This window comes from Drosophila ananassae, chromosome 2R, assembly GCF_017639315.1.
Source record: "Drosophila ananassae strain 14024-0371.13 chromosome 2R, ASM1763931v2, whole genome shotgun sequence".
Taxonomy (NCBI): domain Eukaryota; kingdom Metazoa; phylum Arthropoda; class Insecta; order Diptera; family Drosophilidae; genus Drosophila; species Drosophila ananassae.
This window is the reverse complement of record NC_057928.1, coordinates 2,190,081-2,209,283: the sequence shown is the minus strand read 5'-3', so window position 1 is coordinate 2,209,283 and position 19,203 is coordinate 2,190,081. Positions and strand designations below refer to the sequence as shown.

The following is a 19,203-nucleotide window of genomic DNA, read 5'->3' as shown; positions in this document are numbered from 1 at the left end:
AAACCAAGCAGGGACACCCCGGGAGAGTCATTAGAATCCTGATCCAGGCGCTGGGGCGTATGCACAGCGTATCACCTGGAGTTAAAGGAGACGCGACGCCAAAACCTCTGCCCTGCCATAGATCCTGCGGACGAGCGCGACCGGGGGTGTGTCCTGTGGGGTAGGTACGCCCTTCGTGCCCTGATCCGGCCGCTAAGCAGCGAAAAGCATATCCTGCCCGGCGTATGCATAGGAGGTGAGCCGATCGGTCTGTTAACACGGATTAGGGGCCGGTCACTGCGTGAGGGCATCCACGGTGAGCCAAAGATACCGAAAGTCCACGGCACCCGCAACGGAAGAGCAGCAGCCGAAGCGGCGACGACGAGGGAGCAGCAACGACGACGAGCGAGCAGCGGCAGAAGGAGACAACAGCAACAACACAGGCCCCGCAACCCAGAGCCCGTGAGTCCAAACGAAGAGAACCGTGAGCCGTTTCGGCGCCAGGCACCAAAACCACACGACCTGCCGGGCGCAAGCTTTGGGAGGGCGTGTGTATTGGCACCAACCCGGAGCGGGGATCGCGGATCGACGGGAGGACGAGCGGCCGGTCGGCTGAGCCAAGCAGCCGGTGAGATTCATCCTTTTTGTAAACTTAGCATAATTAAGGGGATTTATGTTAAACGAAGCATACCGTGTTATTTCTGGGCTCGGGCAAATCACGTCGAATCTATAGATTCGGTGGAACGTACCCCAAACTCTGTGAGCTAGTCGCGGCATTTGTTGCGAACAAAATATACCAAAAACATTTCGTTACACCTGGCGCCCAAACTACGTGATTGCTTTAGAGTCTAGGAGTAACACAGCTATAAGATGGGGAAGAAAAATTGGATCTACGCGCTTCGCAAAGAGGAGTTGTGCGAAGTGTGCAGAGAGCTGAGGCTCCCAGCGGATGGAACCGTTGAGACCAGGAGGGCACTTGTTGCAAGGTGGGTCGACGAGACGAAAGACGACGAAGTAATGGTGGTCGCGCGTGGACTCGAGGAGAAATACGCGCAGAGCTCCACGCCGAGGCAGAGAGCGGTGAGCGAGTCGGAAAAGCTCATTCAAAGTCTGGCAGTGCCAGAAATGAAAAGCATAAGGAGCATGGAGCCACAAGTGCGGAAGCCAGTCCCGGTACAGGTTGACTACGCAAAAGTGGCGAAAAAATTCCGAGAGTGGTCGTTCCGATTCGACGGAACAGGAGATCCTCTCGAGTTCGTGGACCGAGTAGCATGGTCTGCCAAAACATACGGGATGGATATAAACACAATCCCGCGGGAGATACCAGAACTACTCCAGGGCAGAGCGCAAAGGTGGTTCTTAATGAACGATGAAGAGTGGCCCACATGGCAGGAGTTCAGAAGGAGCTTCAATGCCTTTTTCAGGCATTGCCAGGTTCGGCAGCGGAAACAGCAACGAGAAGAGCCCTTTAAAGAATACATGGTGGACCTTCAGACGCTAATGAAGCCTTTAGGAAAGTCCACAAAGGAGGTCATTGAAAGGCTAGTGGAGAACTGCATGCAGCGCATGAAAATGTTTATGACGCCATACGCATGCGCATCACTCGAGGAGGTGATGGGTCTGGACGAGGAATTCGAGAAGCATGCCTTAGAAGAAGAGGTTTTTAACAGGCAAGCCGCCACGGCAGACAGAGGGTGGCCAAAAGAAGAACGGCACCAGAAGCCACCGGAGCAACAGAGCTCCCTAGGACAAGGGTGGGGGCAGAGATGGCAGCCGGAGGAGCAACGCCAAATGCCACTGCAACAGCAGCCGAGCCAGCAATTGACAGGCCCAAGGCAAAAGCAGCCGAGTCAACGATGGGCAGCAAGCCAAAGCCAAAGGCAGCCGAACTTGCAGTGGGCAGCGACGCCTAGACAGGGACAGATAGAAAACCCAGCGCAGGCGTGCAACAGGTGCGGAGGCATGGGCCATTGGGCCAGTGGGTGCAGGAACGCCAGAACTTTGTTCTGCAGGATGTGCGACGCAGTAGGGGTGAGAAGCACAGAGTGCTGCCAAAGAGCGGGAAACGTGCAGCGATCTCAGCCGTAGAGAGGAAGGCAGAGATCGCGAGGTGCCGCCTCTCAGAATTAGTTGGAGGATTAACCGGAGACGATCAGCAATTAGCGGCAGTCATCAAGGTCGGAGGAGCAGAAGTAAGGGCCATGATAGACACCGGGGCAACGGCTAGCTTCATTTCAGAAGAGCTTGCAGAGAACCCGGGAATCGCCGGAGAACGGAAAGCAACAAGGAGACGAGTAAAGTTGGCCAACGGGAGCCACATAGAGACTCAAATGGTACTCCTAACAACTGAAAGCTTTGGCAACAAGAAAAAGGAATTGAATATGTTAGTGTTGCCAGGCATGGGAGACAGCGCGGTGCTTGGATGGGGTTTCCTCGCAGAATTCGGCACAACAATAAACTGCGCAGGCCACCAAGTCACGATCCCGAAAAGAGAAAGATGGAGCGGATGCTTCGAGGATAGGCTGTCCATAGCCAAAACTGCACCCTCGGAAGAATGGGAGAGCGAGCGGGACAAAAAGTTCATCGAAGAAGAGCTGGCGGTGTTCACAAACCAGAAGGGTTGTTCAAACATAACCCAGCATAAAATCACGATGAAAGACAACATCCCAATAAAACAAAGATATTACCCAAAAAACCCCAAAATACAGGGGGAAATCAATGAAAAAGTGGAAGAGCTGCTGGAGAAGGGATGAGTTAATCCATTGTCATGGTGAGGAAGAGGACGGGTCAGTGGAGAATGTGCGTGGACTTTCGGCAGATCAACGCAAAATCAGTAAAAGATGCGTACCCGATGCCAAGGATAAACTTCATATTGGAACAATTGAGGGAGGCAAAATTTTTCAGCAGCCTCGACCTGAAGGATGGCTATTGGCAAATCCCAGTGGAGGAAGAGAGAAGGAAGTATACGGCCTTTACGGTACCAGGGAAAGGTCTGTACCAGTGGAAGGTGATGCCATTCGGATTACACTCGGCCCCCGCAACGTTTCAAAGGGCTTTAGACCAGGTCATAGGGCCGGACATGGCTCCGCACGCATTTGCGTATCAAGATGACATCATCGTGATCGGAGGAGGAGCATATGGCAAATTTGAAGGAAGTGTTCCGAAGACTGAAGGCGGCAAACTTAAGAATAAACACAGACAAGTGCCATTTCTTCAGGGAACAGCTGTTGTACCTTGGCCACCGGATAACAAGTGAAGGGATTGGTATGGATGCCGGAAAAGTCGCAGCGATTACGGAATCGGAACCCCCGACAAACGTCAAAGGGGTAGGGCAGTACATCGGGATGGCGTCATGGTATCGGCGATTCGTCCCTGATTTCTCTGGGATCGCAAGGCCTTTGAACGATCTCCTACGAAAGGGAACAAAGTGGGAGTGGACGGCAAGACACCAAGAGGCGTTTGAAAAGTTAAAGCCGCGTTTAGCAGAGGATCCAGTACTAGCATGCCCCGATTTCACGAAGAAGTTTGTACTGCAAACAGACGCCAGCGACTACGGCGTGGGTGCAGTACTGACGCAGGACACGGATGAGGGCGAGCGAGTGGTCGCCTACGCCAGCCGAACGCTAATAGGCGCACAGAAGAATTACTCGGCGACGGAGAAAGAGTGCCTGGCAATAATATGGGCCATTCGGCAGATGAGACCATACCTGGAGGGGTACCAGTTCGACGTGACCACGTATGACATGGCGCTGAAGTGGTTGAACAACATAGAGAGCCCACTCGGAAGGATCGCGAGATGGGTCTTCGAATTGCAACAGTACGATTACGTTATCAGCTACAGAAAAGGCAAGCTGAACGTAGTCGCGGATGCACTTTCCCGCCAGCCGATTGTGGAGAAGCTGAGGGGTGCCACAGCAACCGAAGACGCGGAATGCATTTGGATAGGCGCACTGAAGAAGAACATAAAGGAAAACCCACAGAAGTATCCGGAATACGTCGAGGAGGCAGGCCTGATTTACCGACATGTTCCACACAGAGCCGGGAGCGAGGAAGTGGCATCGTGGAAATTATGTGTGCCGATGGAAATAAGGCAACAGGTGCTGAAGGACAACCACGACGCACCAACAGCGGGACATCTAGGCGGAAGGAAAACAATTGCGAAAGTAGCAGCAAGGTACTGCGAGACATGCATGCGGTATAAACCAAGCCAGATGCAGGGCGCAGGGAATGCTGACACAGGTCCCAAAGGAGCCGTGGGCGACGGTATGTGCGGATTTCGTGGGCCGTTGCCGAGGTCCAAGCATGGAAACACCATGCTATTAGTGATGATCGATCGATTTTCAAAATGGACAGAAATGGTCCCAATGCGGAAAGCCACAACGGAGACGCTGCTAAAGGCCATCCGCGAAAGGATCATCGCTAGATACGGGGTGCCAAAGGTGATGGTGACAGACAATGGTGTCCAGTTCACCAGTAGGAGCTTCAAGAAATTTCTTGAGGAGCTCGGAGTGCGTCATCTGTTTACCGAACCACACACGCCACAAGAAAACCCTACGGAAAGGGCAAACAGGACGGTGAAGACAATGATCGCCCAGTTTGCAGGCAAGGACCAAAGAACACGGGACGAGCACTGGCCAGAATTAATGCTGGCGGTGAACTCGAGCGTGTCAGATTCCACGTGATACTCCCATGCTTCATCACCCAAGGCAGAGAGCCAAGGATGCCGAAAGCGATATTCGACAAAGGGGCATTGGGGCAGAAGAAGCACAAGCCACCCACTCAGAAAATGCAGCAAAATTACAGGAAGTCTTCGAGCTGGTGCGAAGAAACATGGAGCGCGCGGCGCAGGAGCAAGCTCGGCACTACAACCTCAGAAGGCGGGAGTGGAGCCCGAAGATCGGCGACACGGTGTGGGCAAAAAAACACCATTTATCCAAAGCGGCCGAAGGTTTCGCGGCGAAACTAGCGCCGAGATACGACGGGCCATACATAGTGAAAAATTTCATTTCGCCGGTGCTACGTCACGGGAGCACGAAGAAAGAGAAGAGAGCCCACGTAAGTGAGCTAAAAGCCCAGGTGGAGGAATCTGCACTGCAGGCGTAGGGCTGAAGAAAAAGGAAAATATCACCAATAAGGGCAACAATAAGAAAAAAGAAACTGCAGCCATACACAACCACGGAACTCCGGTGGTCCAGAAAACAGTCGCCACACTGCCAGAATTAGTATACACGAACTAACGGAGAAAAGAGGAGACCCACAACGGGAGCATAGAAAGGGACACAAGAACCGTAAGAACGGATCTATTCCCGGCGGCAGGCATATAAAAAGGCAGCGGGGTACACCGGCCGGCCTTTCTTTTTTTCGTTTCAAAACCAAGACGATATGGACGCGCACTCAGCACAAGCATCGCCGGTGGTCTCCTCGGATGAGAGTGACCTGGAGTTACTGTAGGCCACGAGGAGGGTCCTCCGGGTGTTGGCCCCGGGGGCCAATGGGGTGAGATCGATCCCGGTGGGCAAAGCCAGAACGGAGGAGGAGGACCACCGGCCCAGTGTAGAACTGCTGGCGCGGCTCAGGAAACGGAGGAGGAGCCAAGAACGGAGAGGGCCAGAGGAAGGTTGGCCGAGGAGATGGCCAAGGAAGCGGTCCGACGGTGGAAGGCGGAGGCAACTGCGGGGCGAGCTGCAATGCTCCAAAGAGCAGCCAGGAGGAAATGCCAGCGGAGCAGGGCCACCCGGCGGGTCCGGTGGGCCAGAAAGGAGGCGCTGGACGGGAAAATAAGGAGGATGACGGGGCCGCGGGAGTGGCCAAGCCGGAAGTGGCAGCCGGCGAGGCAAGGATCAGGAAGGAAGGAAGAGGATCAGGAGCCATGGACACGAGGTCCATGGGTGTGGCCGGCCCCGACGGAGAGGCCGAGGATGGCAAGGCAGGTATGCTGTCCGGATACTCCTGAGAGCAGGCGACGGAGGAGCAGTGCCGCAAGACAGCTGGCCACCAGAGCTGCTGCGAAAAGTTTAGGAGGAGGCCAGGAGAAGGAGAGAGAAGACGGGTGGAGCGAGGTCTGGCAGGTGGGGCAGGAGAGTTTTCGGGTGCGCGGAGGAAAGAGCGGAATACGCGTCACCCGAAAGCTGTGAAACAAACAAAAATAAATACAGAAAATAAAAAAATTGCAAAATAATGACGGATCAGTAACAAAATCAAAAAAAAAAGGGGGATGGGGAGGTAATCAAGAAAAGAACACAACACGAAAGACACTGAAAAAAAAATATATATAAAAAAAAATTCAAAAAAAAAAAATCAAGAAAAATAAGACCCCCCGTGGGTAAGTCCGACAGTCTTAAGTGCGGTATTTAGAGCGAGTGCGAAGGATCTGCGTGTCAGTAGCCAAAGGACCCCCTGTGGGTAAGTCCGGCGGCGGTATGCGAGTCAATCAAGCAATAGAAGTCACGAGCAAGTGGGAACAGGATCAAGGATCCGCGGCGGAACCGAAGCCCAAGGGCAAATCGAGTCGGGTTAGGTTATTCCCGGACACAACAGGTATCCTGGCGATAGCGACGGATCGGCCTGGCGTACGCCTTGTCTGTTCCTGATCAATAAGTGTGATCCTGCGAAGAAAGGGATAGCCAGCTCGGGAACTCAAGCCCAACAGTGAAACCAAGCAGGGACACCCCGGGAGAGTCATTAGAATCCTGATCCAGGCGCTGGGGCGTATGCACAGCCAAAACCTCTGGCCTGCCATAGATCCTGCGGGATGTATGCACGCAGGTGTTTGGAGGCGAGTGACGAACGCGACCGGGGTAGGGGTAGGTAGGCCCTTCGTGCCCTGATCCGGCCGCTAAGCAGCGAAAAGCATATCCTGCCCGACGTATGCAGTGGAGGTGAGCCGATCGGTCTGTTAACATGGATTAGGTGCCGGCCACGGCGAAAGGGCATCCACGGTGAGCCGAAGATACCGAAGGTCCACGGCACCCGCAACGGAAGAGCAGCAGCCGAAGCGGCGACGACGAGGGAGCAGCAACGACGACGAGCGAGCAGCGGCAGAAGAAAACAACAGCAACAACACAGGCCCCGCAACCCAGAGCCCGTGAGTCCAAACGAAGAGAACCGTGAGCCGTTTCGGCGCCAGGCACCAAAACCACACGACCTGCCGGGCGCAAGCTTTGGGAGGGCGTGTGTATTGGCACCAACCCGGAGCGGGGATCGCGGATCGACGGGAGGACGAGCGGCCGGTCGGCTGAGCCAAGCGGCCGGTCGGCTGAGCCAAGCAGCCGGTGAGATTCATCCTTTTTGTAAACTTAACATAATAAAGGGGATTTATGTTAAACGAAGTATACCGTGTTATTTCTGGACTCAGGCAAATCACGTCGAATCTGTAAATTCGGTGGAACGTACCCCAAACTCTGTGAGCTAGTCGCGGCATTTGTTGCGAACAAAATATAGCAAAAACAGTTCGTTACAATACTGGGTTTCTTGTAAGTTCGTTTGTTTTGTTAGGTCATTTCAGTAGGTCATTTTTACCGTTGATATTACTGAATATGGTTTCTGGCATGGTTAGTCACTGAGTGCTGAAGCTAGGTTATTAGATGCCAACACTTGTGTGCACCTAAAATCTCCCGTGCTCCCGTCCTAATCTAACCTTCATTAAAGTAAACCTGGTGCTGGCCATTGGTGAAAATATACCCCTAATGTTTTCACCGACCCTGACGAATTGAGTTTTGCTCGTCCTAATACCGTAATTGGGACTTTGAATTACACGGAGAAAACATAAATCATCGTTATTGGATTTGTCGTCCCAAAAAATTCACGCATTTGGTTGCGCCCAATAGATGGTGTTCTTGATTGGCTCTGGTCTTCATATGTCTACCCGATGTTTTGATATCGCTGCCAATGACAAGGTAACTGATGGGCGTCTCGGCAAGATAGTCTTTGTTCAAATTCGCATATTATTATTGCGAAGTGGTGTTTTCGATGATCATCTACCTTGTTTCTGTTTTTTTTTTTTCATCACTAGTTCTTTCTTAGTCTTTTAGCGCCCCACGTTTTTGCCATAATCTCGGGCATCTTGGATCTCAGGCTTTTCAGAAACAAGGCCTTGATTATTGAGAGTCACGATTCCGTTAGTGGCTCCCTAATGAGAAAAAGTCCTGGGGTTAATGCCGTCAGATCTCTTGAGCTGGAAGAAATAGATGTCAAAGGGCGCGAGTTTAAAATGGATTTTTTTATACCCTTGCAGAGGGTATTATAATTTTGGTCAAAAGTGTGCAACGCAGTAAAGGAGACATCTCCGACCCTATAAAGTATATATATTCTCGATCAGGATCGCTTCCTGAGTCGATATGAGCATGTCCGTCTCTCTGTCGGATTCTAAGAAAACTAGTCTCTCAGTTTTAAAGCTATCGAGTTGAAACTTTGCACACATCCTTCTTTTCCTTGCAGTAGTATATAAGTCGGAACGGCCGGGGTCGGTCGACTATATCCTATAGCTGTCATATAACTGATTGATTGGAAATGCCATAACTGTGGTGTTTTTTAAGTTAGAGGGTTGGGACTTTCCACACATGTTATATCTTTTTCACTTTTCCACTTCACACTTTTCGAACATGACCAGCTAAGTTTAACTTTGGATTTCGCGAAAATTTTTGGTTTGCAACATTGATAGTCAGTCTTCCCTGAATACAATGCGATTAAAACCACTTCTTCATTTTAATTATTAAAATTGAATTTTGGCCAACAAAAGTGGTTGTCTAGACCATAGTGAAGTGGGTCCAGAATGGCCCGCAATAATCCACTCCATAATTTTTAAATGGCCGACATTGTTACAACCCATCAGCAGTAAGTAAACTCAGCACCTGATACCCCTGCTAACGGTTTTTGAAGTCCTCCGATGAAGTCCTCCGATATGACGGCTCCATTCCAGCCAATCCCGTCCTTTTTTCTTGAACCTCGTCTATCGTTCCTGTTAATTGGAACCTTGGCCATGATTCTGGATCTAGTGCCAAATATAGTGGTCCGGAGTACCAGAGTTTTGAAAACCGAAGCTGAGCTCCCGTACATCCTCAGGAAAATATAAGATTGTTAGTAACATATAAGATAGTATAAAAAGTCTTGCTGTATTTTTATTAAATTTTGAACTGTTCATAAAATTGGTTATAATAGTGCGATTTAAGTCAAATATGCGCCGTTTTGTTCGCTGACGAGTTCCCAACGAGGTGCCAACTTCATAATGTCCCTCTTATAGTAACTCGCTTCCCGATAGGTACGAGCTCCGGACTATACGATGGATGCAAAAGAACCTCCCATCCGAGCTCCCGGTGCTTCCGGCGCATCACTAAAGATGTGTGTCCTGGCGTTGTCCTGATGGAAGGCAGTTCGGCCTCTGCAGATCAAAGATGGCCTCTTCTGCATGAGTTCTGCATTCAAGAGGTCGAGTTGTTGGCAGTACAGGTCCGAATTGAGCGTTTGGCCATAGGGGAGCTCATAGTGGATGATTTCCTGCCAATCCCACCAAACACACAGAAGAACCTTCCTAGCCGTCAATCCAGGCTTGGCCACCGCCTGGGCAGCTCCACCGCTTTTCGACCACGACCGTTTGCGCCTACCTATCGGACACATATCGGAAATACCGCAGGGCTTTTTGGACAACCGTATATGTCTGTCTGTAGCTTCAGGCTTGTTGTTTCCTTAATCCAGGTAACTCGATTTACCACAAACGTGTGAACAGATGACGCGATAGTGTTGGTCATTTTAACGCTATCTCTGAATCTGTTCATAAATATGCCGATTCTAGTCTTATATATATATATAGTCTCAGCTTCGACTCTTTTGGCGACTTTACCTGTTGGCACGGTGATGTTTGTTGCATGAGTGGTTCCACAAGTGCCTTTGAACATAATAATCGTGTGGAAATAATGCCTGTATCTTTACTCGATCGATGCATAATCTTCTTCTTCTTAAAATGTTATTCACACTTTAAATCTTTATTCTTCCTTTTTTTCTATGTTGTATTATGTAAAATCAGCTATTAATGAAGAATGATTGAACACATCACGGGCATTTGCTCGTTTATCCAATGCATATGATGCTTATGTCGGACGACATATATTGATTGTTGATTGTAGTCCCAGTTTGTTTGCCAGTTCCTGGGAAATTGGATTCCTTTGTGATCCAGAGTCTATTACTGCGAGTCTATTACCAGAGTCTATTACTGACATGTTTGCCGTGCTCACATGGGCCACTCGGTTGGTCTCGTGGAGCATGTATGGGCATGGTGGTTGACTGTGTGCTGATGCGCTTATTCGGGTTGTTGTAAAATGTAAGATTGTGTGATGGTTGCTTTGACAAAAGTGACATTTATACTTTCATTTGCAGTTCGTGCAGGCTTGAAGTTTTGTAATTTTTATTGTCCTTTCGTTTTAGATCCTTTCTCTGAGATTAGGATATTGGCCTCTCAAGTTATATTTTCCAAATGGTGGAATTTAACTGCATCACTACAGTCATGATAGAGGATGAATTCCGTGAAGATCGCTTTTTTTGTTTGGCTCCAAGTCTATGATGTTGCAGTATGCCATGAAGATCGATATCGATAGTGCTTGATAGTTTCCATAAACTATCGACGATATTAAAGAAAATCTGTCGTCGACAGTTTTGGATTGTTATAATTATTTTTTTTATTTAGCTACATTAATGTGATCAAGAAACGCAGTATGTATGCGTATTTATTTGACAACAAAATGTAATAGCAGCAATGGCATCTTCAAGTAGCTCTTTTGTTATTGTCACACACAATTTTTTATAACTTTATAAACTTTATAATATTTTTAAACTTTATAATACTAAATAAAAATATAACAGAAAATTAACAATATCTTACTTATTTGAAGAAAAAGATCCCTTAGGTTATTAATTAAAATTTGTAAAACTATGCCACAAGTCCGCGCAATTTCCTTTCGTTCACACTTTTAACGTAGAGATGGAAAAACCAACATATCGACCATTATCGAAGATAGCGATTGGCCACTATAGAAAGTGCGCGCCGCTATCGAGAGTGGGTCAATAGTGGCAAACCATCGATAGTCCCGATAGTGCTATCGATAGTTTTCCACGTCTAGTAGGCGCCGTCTATTGGAGCCGGGTTATTAGGTCCTGGCTTTAGGTGCCAACACCAAAATTTTGACAGTCGTACTAAAAGCAATAGAATCAGGCGCATGCGCCACTAGAAAATACATGGCTCAATAAAGATCAAAAACGTCACTGCTGATAATTATATTGCTAGAATTTTTTTGATTTGTTGTGGTTAATTGGCTGAAATAGTACTACAATTAGTATTGTACACAATATTCCTCTAAGAAATATTTTGCTCAAACAAAACATATTCCCCATTTTTGGCCTTAAACAGCTCACACAAATAAATCGATATTTAAAAAATTATTTTTTAACTTACCAGGGATTTGTATTCTGCAGAACATCTATTAAAGATTGAAGCTGATGACGAAATTGGTCACTTACAGTTAATTTTGTTTTAGAAGACCCTCGAGAATACGTTGAGCAATATTGACTTTTTATGAATTGCTGATCCTTAAAGCAAAAAATTGTTTAGATACAATTTATAAAATTTGTTATTAATTAAAGGTAGATTCCATTTATTTGTAGAAATATTATATCTAATAGGAAGTGTCAACAAGTAAATTTTTAAATATCAATAAGAAATCTTTCGTAAAGTTCGCTGGGAACATGTCTCTTGTAAACCAGCTTCTACTGACCGAAAGTATCTTAGCTCGCAACAAATTCCTCAGCTAGCTCTATCTACCTGGGAAGAGAGAGTTGTAAGGGAAACATTCGCTTTCCTCGACTTTGTGCCACTGAACGCAACCAACATACGGTGAGAAGAGCCGGGCAAGAACAAGAGCGGCAGAGGAAACCGAACATTTGTGGTTTTAGGATGCCCAGTACATGGTTTTTGTGTGCCGACGGTTTGCACTTGAGCGACACCGGATGGGGACGTCGAAGTGTTGCTCAGTCCAAACAGGAAATCTTATCGATGTCATGCTGGAGAAGCAGATCCCTTCGGACGCAGAAGCATCTTTTGCGGCAGCGATAATGCATAGACTCAGAAGCATCGAGCCCAAATGACGGTAGGGTTGAGAGTTAGAGCATGCGGGCGAGCCCTAGTCCTAAACGTTCCCAATATCTTTCTGTTAATTAGATGAGGAAACTTTTTGTTATAGATAAAAAAAACACACGTATACAAAAAAAAACTTCAGACTACAAAATTACCCTTGCAGCCAGGAAGCAGCTTATATTATTACATATATATCTGATTGTTTATAGTTGGCCGATCCTTATGAAAGTTTCACTATTAAATCTATTTTCAAGTGCCAAGTGTCTTTAAAGAAAAGGAAGGTTGTGTCATTTCCGATCGTTCCTATAAGATATAGTCGGCCAATCTTTATTGAATTTTGAGGAGGGGAACCTGATCAAGAATATATGTACTCTATAGGATCGGAGATCTCTCCTTCACTGCCTTGAACACTTTTGACCAAAATTATAATACCCCCCGCAAGGGTATACAAAAATAATAGGTCAAAACGTTTGATAAGAGGAAAAATGAAAAACGGTGACTAAAACGCAACACTAACAATAACCCGGAACGACGAAAACAGCTGATATTCCTTTTAATTAAATCGACATATTAGGTTGTCAAAATAGCCTTGCGGTATTTTTATTGAATTTTCAATTGTTCATAAAATTTGTGACAATAATGCGATTTAAGTCGAATATGCGCCGTTTTGTTCGATGACGCGTTCCCAACGAGATGCCAACTTCATAATGCCCCTCTCATAGAAGCTCGCTTCCCCATTGGCAAAAAACTCGGAGAGCCAATTTTCACATGGACTCTCTTGTGGCCAACTTCAGACTACCAAACGCGAAGGACAAAAACAGGTGGTAATCACTTGGTGCGAGATCCGGACTATACAGTGGATGCAAAAGAACCTCCCATCCGAGCTCCCGGAGTTTCTGGCGCGTCACTAAAGATGTGTGTGGCCTGGCGTTGTCCTGGTGGAAAACAATTCGGCCTCTGTTGATCAAAGATGACCTCTTCTGCATGAGTGCTGTCATCAAGCGGTCCAGTTGTTGGCAGTACAGGTCCGAATTGAACGTTTGGCCATAGGGTAGCAGCTCATAGTGGATTATTCCCTGCCAATCCCACCAAACACACAGAAGAACCTTCCTGGCCGTCAATCCAGGCTTGGCCACCGTCTGGCCGCTTCACAGCTTTTCGACCACGACCGTTTGCGCCCTACGTTATCGTAAGTTACCCACTTTTCATTGCCAGTCACCATACTCTTCAAAAACGGGTCGATGTTGCGATTTTGAAGCGATTCGCATGCGTCGATACGGTCAAAGATGTTTTTTTGTTCCAATTCGTGTGGCACCCATACATCGAGCTTCTTAGTGACTCCAAGCTTCTTCAAATGGTTTTTAACGGTTTGATGACTCATGCTGCTACTATGCCGGTCTCTTTCGACCAATTCAGCGATTTATCACAATTTTCGACGACAGGCCTTCCGGAGCGTAGCGCATCTTCGACCACCTCTACACCAGAACGAAAACGTTGAAACCATCGTTGTGCGGTGGAAATGGAAACTGTATCGGGTCTATAAACTGCAAAAATTTTATTGGCGGCTTGAGATGCATTTTTGCCTTTATCGTAGTAGTACTGTAAAATATCCCGTAATTTCTCTTTATTTTGCTCCTTGATTGCGACGCTATAACTCACGAACGACTTAAACGAAAAGACAATCAACCGAACCACGTGTTAGCGCGTGAAATGAGCTTTCTAAAAAGGAAAATACCGCAAGACTTTTTTGACAACCTAATATTTTGTAACACAAACCACACTTTTCATTGTGTATAATTTTTTACGTTGGGCTATATTTCCATTAATTTACCACCTAAGCAATATGCAAGTATTTATTTATCTTTAAACATTGATATTTTATATCAATGAAACTAACTAACTACAAACCTTTTTTGCACTTATTTTATTGTAGCGTTTTAATCATTTTATCCCTTATATGTAAGGATAAAAAAATAACAATTTTAAATCATACCTGGTATTGTGATAAGTCCTTTACAAATGCATCTTCACTGCGGCTCATATAATCAAATAAAACGTCTTGTTGCACATCTCGATTTTTTTCAACGAATCCGTCAACAGTATAAATAACACATCCTGCATAGTGCTTGATTCCAAATTCGCTTTCCCAATGTCGCCGATCAGATCCTTTTATATAATTTGGATGAAACTCAAATTCCGAATGCATATTATTCAAATAAGCAGAATCAGAACCCTTTGGCATGTGACATTGTTCAGTCAAAATTTTAAATACACATCGAGGTGGCTTCTCTATTATTTCTAAGCATTGCGAATTATCAGTGAATTCCACGTGGGTAAACAGAATTTCCTCCTCCATATACTAAAAAGTGAGATGAAGAATTTTTTGAGATCAATGAATTTTATTATGCTCTAAATTAAATCTTTTAAAATATTGAGATAATTCAATCTCCAATAAGAAAACTGAAATTAATAAACAAACGTTAAAATACATATTTTAAATGCACGTAAAATGGGTAACACAAAGAAAATTCCGGAGTAACGTTAGTGGGAGAGTTGCTTAATGAGGACTAAGTCCTTTTATAGGACCCAGAAAGACAGCTGCAAGAAAGACACACGTTGCCACCTGTTTTCACGGTTGAAGCTTGTGAGGATGTGCTTTCTTGGAGCACTCCAGCCGGACAAAGGCCCTCCTACCCTTCAGGACACACTCACGGTTGCGCTCGCCTCTCGGCGCCAAACACCGGCATGCATACGCCCTGCAGGGTTTGTGGCCGACCAGAGACTGGGCGTCACGCCTCTCTCACTCCTGGTCACTGTGCGTCCCAGCGTGCCAGGATTGGCGGACTTACCCACAGGGGGTCCTTGAGCCACGGATAAACTTCATCTTAGGAAAGCCAACAAAAGAAGAAACCATATTAGCTGGGACTCTGTTCCAAATTGCCGGTTGGCCCGCCAACTCTGGTCCTATACCTCAAAGAAAAGAAAATCCTAATTAATAAGAATGGACAGGACCTGCATCAGCACGGCTATAAAAGTCATCACGGCGCACTGGCTAGTGGGAACACATGTTAGGCGAATGAATTCACCCCACAAGGGATGGTGGACAAAGAGCTGGACGAAGAGTAGGAAGCCAATGTGCCACTGCCCTGCCCTGCAGTCTCTCTGACTATTAAACCTAGGTGGTAAATTCTTACAAACAGGATATTATAACTTCCAAAAGCTTCAAGGTTGGGAAACTCTTAGACCATCCGCCCTCCTACGGAAATAAGAATTCGAGTTAGTTGCGGTATCAAAGGGAACCGAAAACGGTCTAAGTGTCTCGAAGCCTGTCTAGGAGAAAACCTCCAGCAGTCTTAATCAGACCTAAGCAATCTCTCTTTAAAACACGAAAGTTATGTCGTTTCCAATCGTTTAGCTATATGATAGCCTTAAAATATAGTCGGCTGATCCTTATGAAATTTGGTAGATGAAATCAGTAGGTCTAAAATAGAATCCCAAGAACATATATTCTAGTATACATGTCGGGAAATGTTGGTCGTTTTTCTCAGTCATTTTCTATTTTCCACACGCAGCGAGTCGCAATGATATTCTTCCTTATGACCTTTCACTTCCGATGGCTGTTGTCGATTGCCTTCCCATTCCACTTCCTTCCTTCCATCATTGCGCCACGCTCAGCAGGGCTTTACTCTCTTTCCCTACCGCGCTCTTATTCTAATAAGCTTCTCTCTCTTCATTTTCAATGCTCATTTATTTCCTTTTGGACCATACACTTAACTTATAATTAATCAGTAAATATTATTTGACTTAAATCTATCTTATCTCCGACACGGCCTTCCTGACTACAACACGTCCTCGTGTTGCTTTGCATAGTACAAGATTTATCAGAATACATCATTGTCAATATTTTATATTACTTAGCTTATCCCTATGATTACAAAGCTTACTTATACTTACTCGCTTACTCTCTTCCGCTCAAGCTCAATCATCTGGTTACCAATTCACTTATCATCAAATCATAATTTTAGCAGGCTTCTCTCATACAAATCAGAGTACTACGCTCTCTTCTGCATAAAATTTCTCCCTCGCACCCTCTTGGGTCACAGATCTCTTGCTTGCACGCACTACTTTTTGCCGTCGTCAAGCTCTTCTTCAAATTCCAAGGTCTCTCGATCTTTAGGCACACTACGCACACTATCATGCGGGTATTTATACACCCTTCTAGTTGTCAATGATTTTAACAAATATCGGTCACCATCTAGCAATTGTACAATTTCAAATGGTCCCTTAAACTTTGGATCCAACTTCGTTTGGTGCCGCTTTCGCTTTTCAGCAATACATGATCGCCAATTTTATGCCTTACTACCTGAGCATGCTTTTTATTTACTCTTGCCTTATCATACTGAGCATTCTTACTTATGCCTTCCTTAGCTTCCTTCCTAGCCTTATTCAGATCTACACGCTCTTCCTCATTTACAGTGAGCATTCCCAAGGGTCTCGCTTCTTTGCCAATCATCAGCTCTAATGGACTATGGTTAGTTATCCGGTTCATGGTACAGTTTATTGACAATTGTACTTCGCCCAATGCTTCTTGCCATGTTCGCTCACTTGTCTCTACAGCCGTTAGAATGCCCTTTAGCACACTCATAACGCGCTCCACCTGGCCATTTGCCCTACTGGCACCCGTTGCTACTACATGAAGGTCAATTTTGTTATTGGAACAGAATTTTCGAAATTCGCTACTTGTGAAGCATCTACCTTGGTCCGCTATAATTCTGTTAGGAACACCAAATACTGATATCGCAGACTTTACTGACTGTATGCAGTTCACCGTGTCCAAGTTCCACGTGTGGTACAGGTAAACAAATTTGGTGAAGGCATCAATTTGAACTATTACGTATTCCTTCTCGTCCTTTTTTCCGCTTAATTTCCCACTAATATCAATGTGCACCGTATGCCATGGTATCTCTACTTTGGGAATTGGATGAAACTCCGATTGTATTTTACCTGACACCGATTTTGACAATTTACATGTCACACAATTTTCTACAAATCTTCGCACGTGTTTTGACATTCCGTCAAACCAATATTGCTCGTAAATCTTATCTAGGGTTTTTTGCCACCCCAAGTGCATTACAGCTTCGGGAACATGATTAACCACCGACCACCTGAATGCCCTGGGTACGACTGGCAAGCATCGTGTCTTCCCATTTCTTTGAATTTTACGATGCAGCAAGCTATTCCTGATTTCATAAGAATTAGCTGTTTCTTTCTGCATTTCATCACTATTTAACTCGGTCATGATTTGCGATATGTCTTGATCACGCTTCTGTTCGGATATAAGCCAGTTGTGGGTTATAGTTGCCAAGTCAACTCGTACCTCCACTACCTTACTCAAACTTTCCTGCTCTACTATGGTGACGGGATTCCTAGACAAGCAGTCAACGTGAGCCATTTGGCTCCCTTTTTTATATTCCACCTGGAATTCGTATGACTGCAGAAATGACCACCAACGATGAACTCGTGGCGTCAATGCCGCTTTCTTTTGACTTGCACTAACAGAATTACAGTCCGTATATACTGTGAACTTTCTGCCGCTTAAATAATGTCGGAAATTTCTAATCGCATTGTACACCGCCAATGTCTCGAGTTCATACGAATGATATTTTGACTCGGATATTGTGGTGCATTTACTGTAATACTCAACTACACGGCGCTGACCATCTACCATTTGCAATAGCATAGCGCCATACCCATTGGCGCTAGCATCCGTATGCAGCTCTATTGGTAAATTTGGATCCAATATGATCAAAACGGGATCACTAGTTAGCACCTTAATAATTTTTTTTCGAATTTCCTCATGCTTTTCGCTCCACTCAAATTCGTTTTTTTTTTATGTTAGCAGATAAAGAGGCTTCATTACTTCTGAGAAATGTGGGACAAATTTCCTAAAGTAAGATGCTAAACCTATGAACTGTCTAGTTTGTGTGACTGATTCTGGTTTGGGAAGTTGGGTTAGTGCTTGTATTTTTCGAGGATTGGGTTTTATCTCGCCATCTCTTATAAGAAAACCTAAGTACTCTATCTCCGTTTGCAGAAATTTGCATTTTTTAATGTTAAAGGAAAAGCCTGACTTTGATAATACGCTTAGAACTGTTTCCAATCTGTCAAATGCTTCCTCTATAGTACTAGAAACAATTAATACGTCATCGATATAGACTACTGCATATTTATTAACCAAATCCCCTAAAGCTCGAACTATGGCACGTTGAAAGACTGACGAAGCGTTTTTGAGGCCAAAGAGCATAGCTAAAAATTCATATTGGCCCTCTGGTGTCACGAATGCAGTTCGCTCAACCGAATCGGGGTGAATTGGCACCTGATAGAAGCCACTGGCCATGTCTAGGCTAGAGAAATATTTACCGCCTTGCAGGCGATCTATTTAGTCTGCTATTAATGGCAAGGGGTATCTATCTGACACAGTATTTGCGTTGAGTTCTCGATAATCTATGCACAGTCTGTCACTTGCCGTCCTTCTTTTTTACAAGTAACATTGGACTAGCGAAAGGGGAGCTACTTGGTCTAATTACGTTGGATTCTAGCATTTGCTGAATCTTTTCTCTTACTATTTCTTTCTCACTCTCGCTAAGACGATATGGTCGTCTCTGTACTGTTTTGTTCACGTCCACTAAACGGATTTCTAAAGAACCTGTCGTAACACGTCTATTTGGAATGCCATCAATGAGAAATTTGGAATATTTGGCCAGTATGTCGTTTAATTTTAACTTATCACTATTACTTAGCTCCAAATTAACATTACTTTTATGATCTATCTCGTTTACATTTTTATCATTATTTAAAGACAATACGGTTTGAGTTTTGTAGATATCGAATCTATCTCTTTCTAAAGTTACTCCAAAACCAAGCTCAAAAATGTCTTGTCCAATTATCATATCATATTTGAGGCACTTATTATCTACTACATGAAATGACAATTCAAAATTAAATTCAGAAATTTGTATGGTGGACAGAATCTGTATATTGCTCTTGACAACATTGTCGCCTATGCCTCTCAAAACAACCATGTTATGGATTCTCTTTCCAGCCAG

At 45.5% G+C, this 19,203-nt stretch overlaps 1 protein-coding gene across 8 annotated transcripts in view; it reads right to left on the bottom strand.

Annotated features, from left to right (window-relative positions):
- LOC26515191 (unconventional myosin-VIIa) overlaps window positions 1-19,203 on the bottom strand; it is a 381,684-nt gene that overhangs the window by 161,659 nt on the left and 200,822 nt on the right. For 6 of the 8 annotated variants that reach the window (XM_014904700.3, XM_044714626.1, XM_044714625.1 and 3 more), the window contains 2 exons: window positions 14,091-14,456; window positions 11,420-11,553 (listed from right to left, as the gene is read on the bottom strand). In XM_014904700.3, coding sequence (XP_014760186.1) covers window positions 11,420-11,553; window positions 14,091-14,456 — 500 coding nt within the window. The remainder of the gene's footprint in view (window positions 1-11,419; window positions 11,554-14,090; window positions 14,457-19,203) is intronic. The other 2 variants (XM_014904701.3, XM_032453966.2) reach the window with 1 other exon arrangement.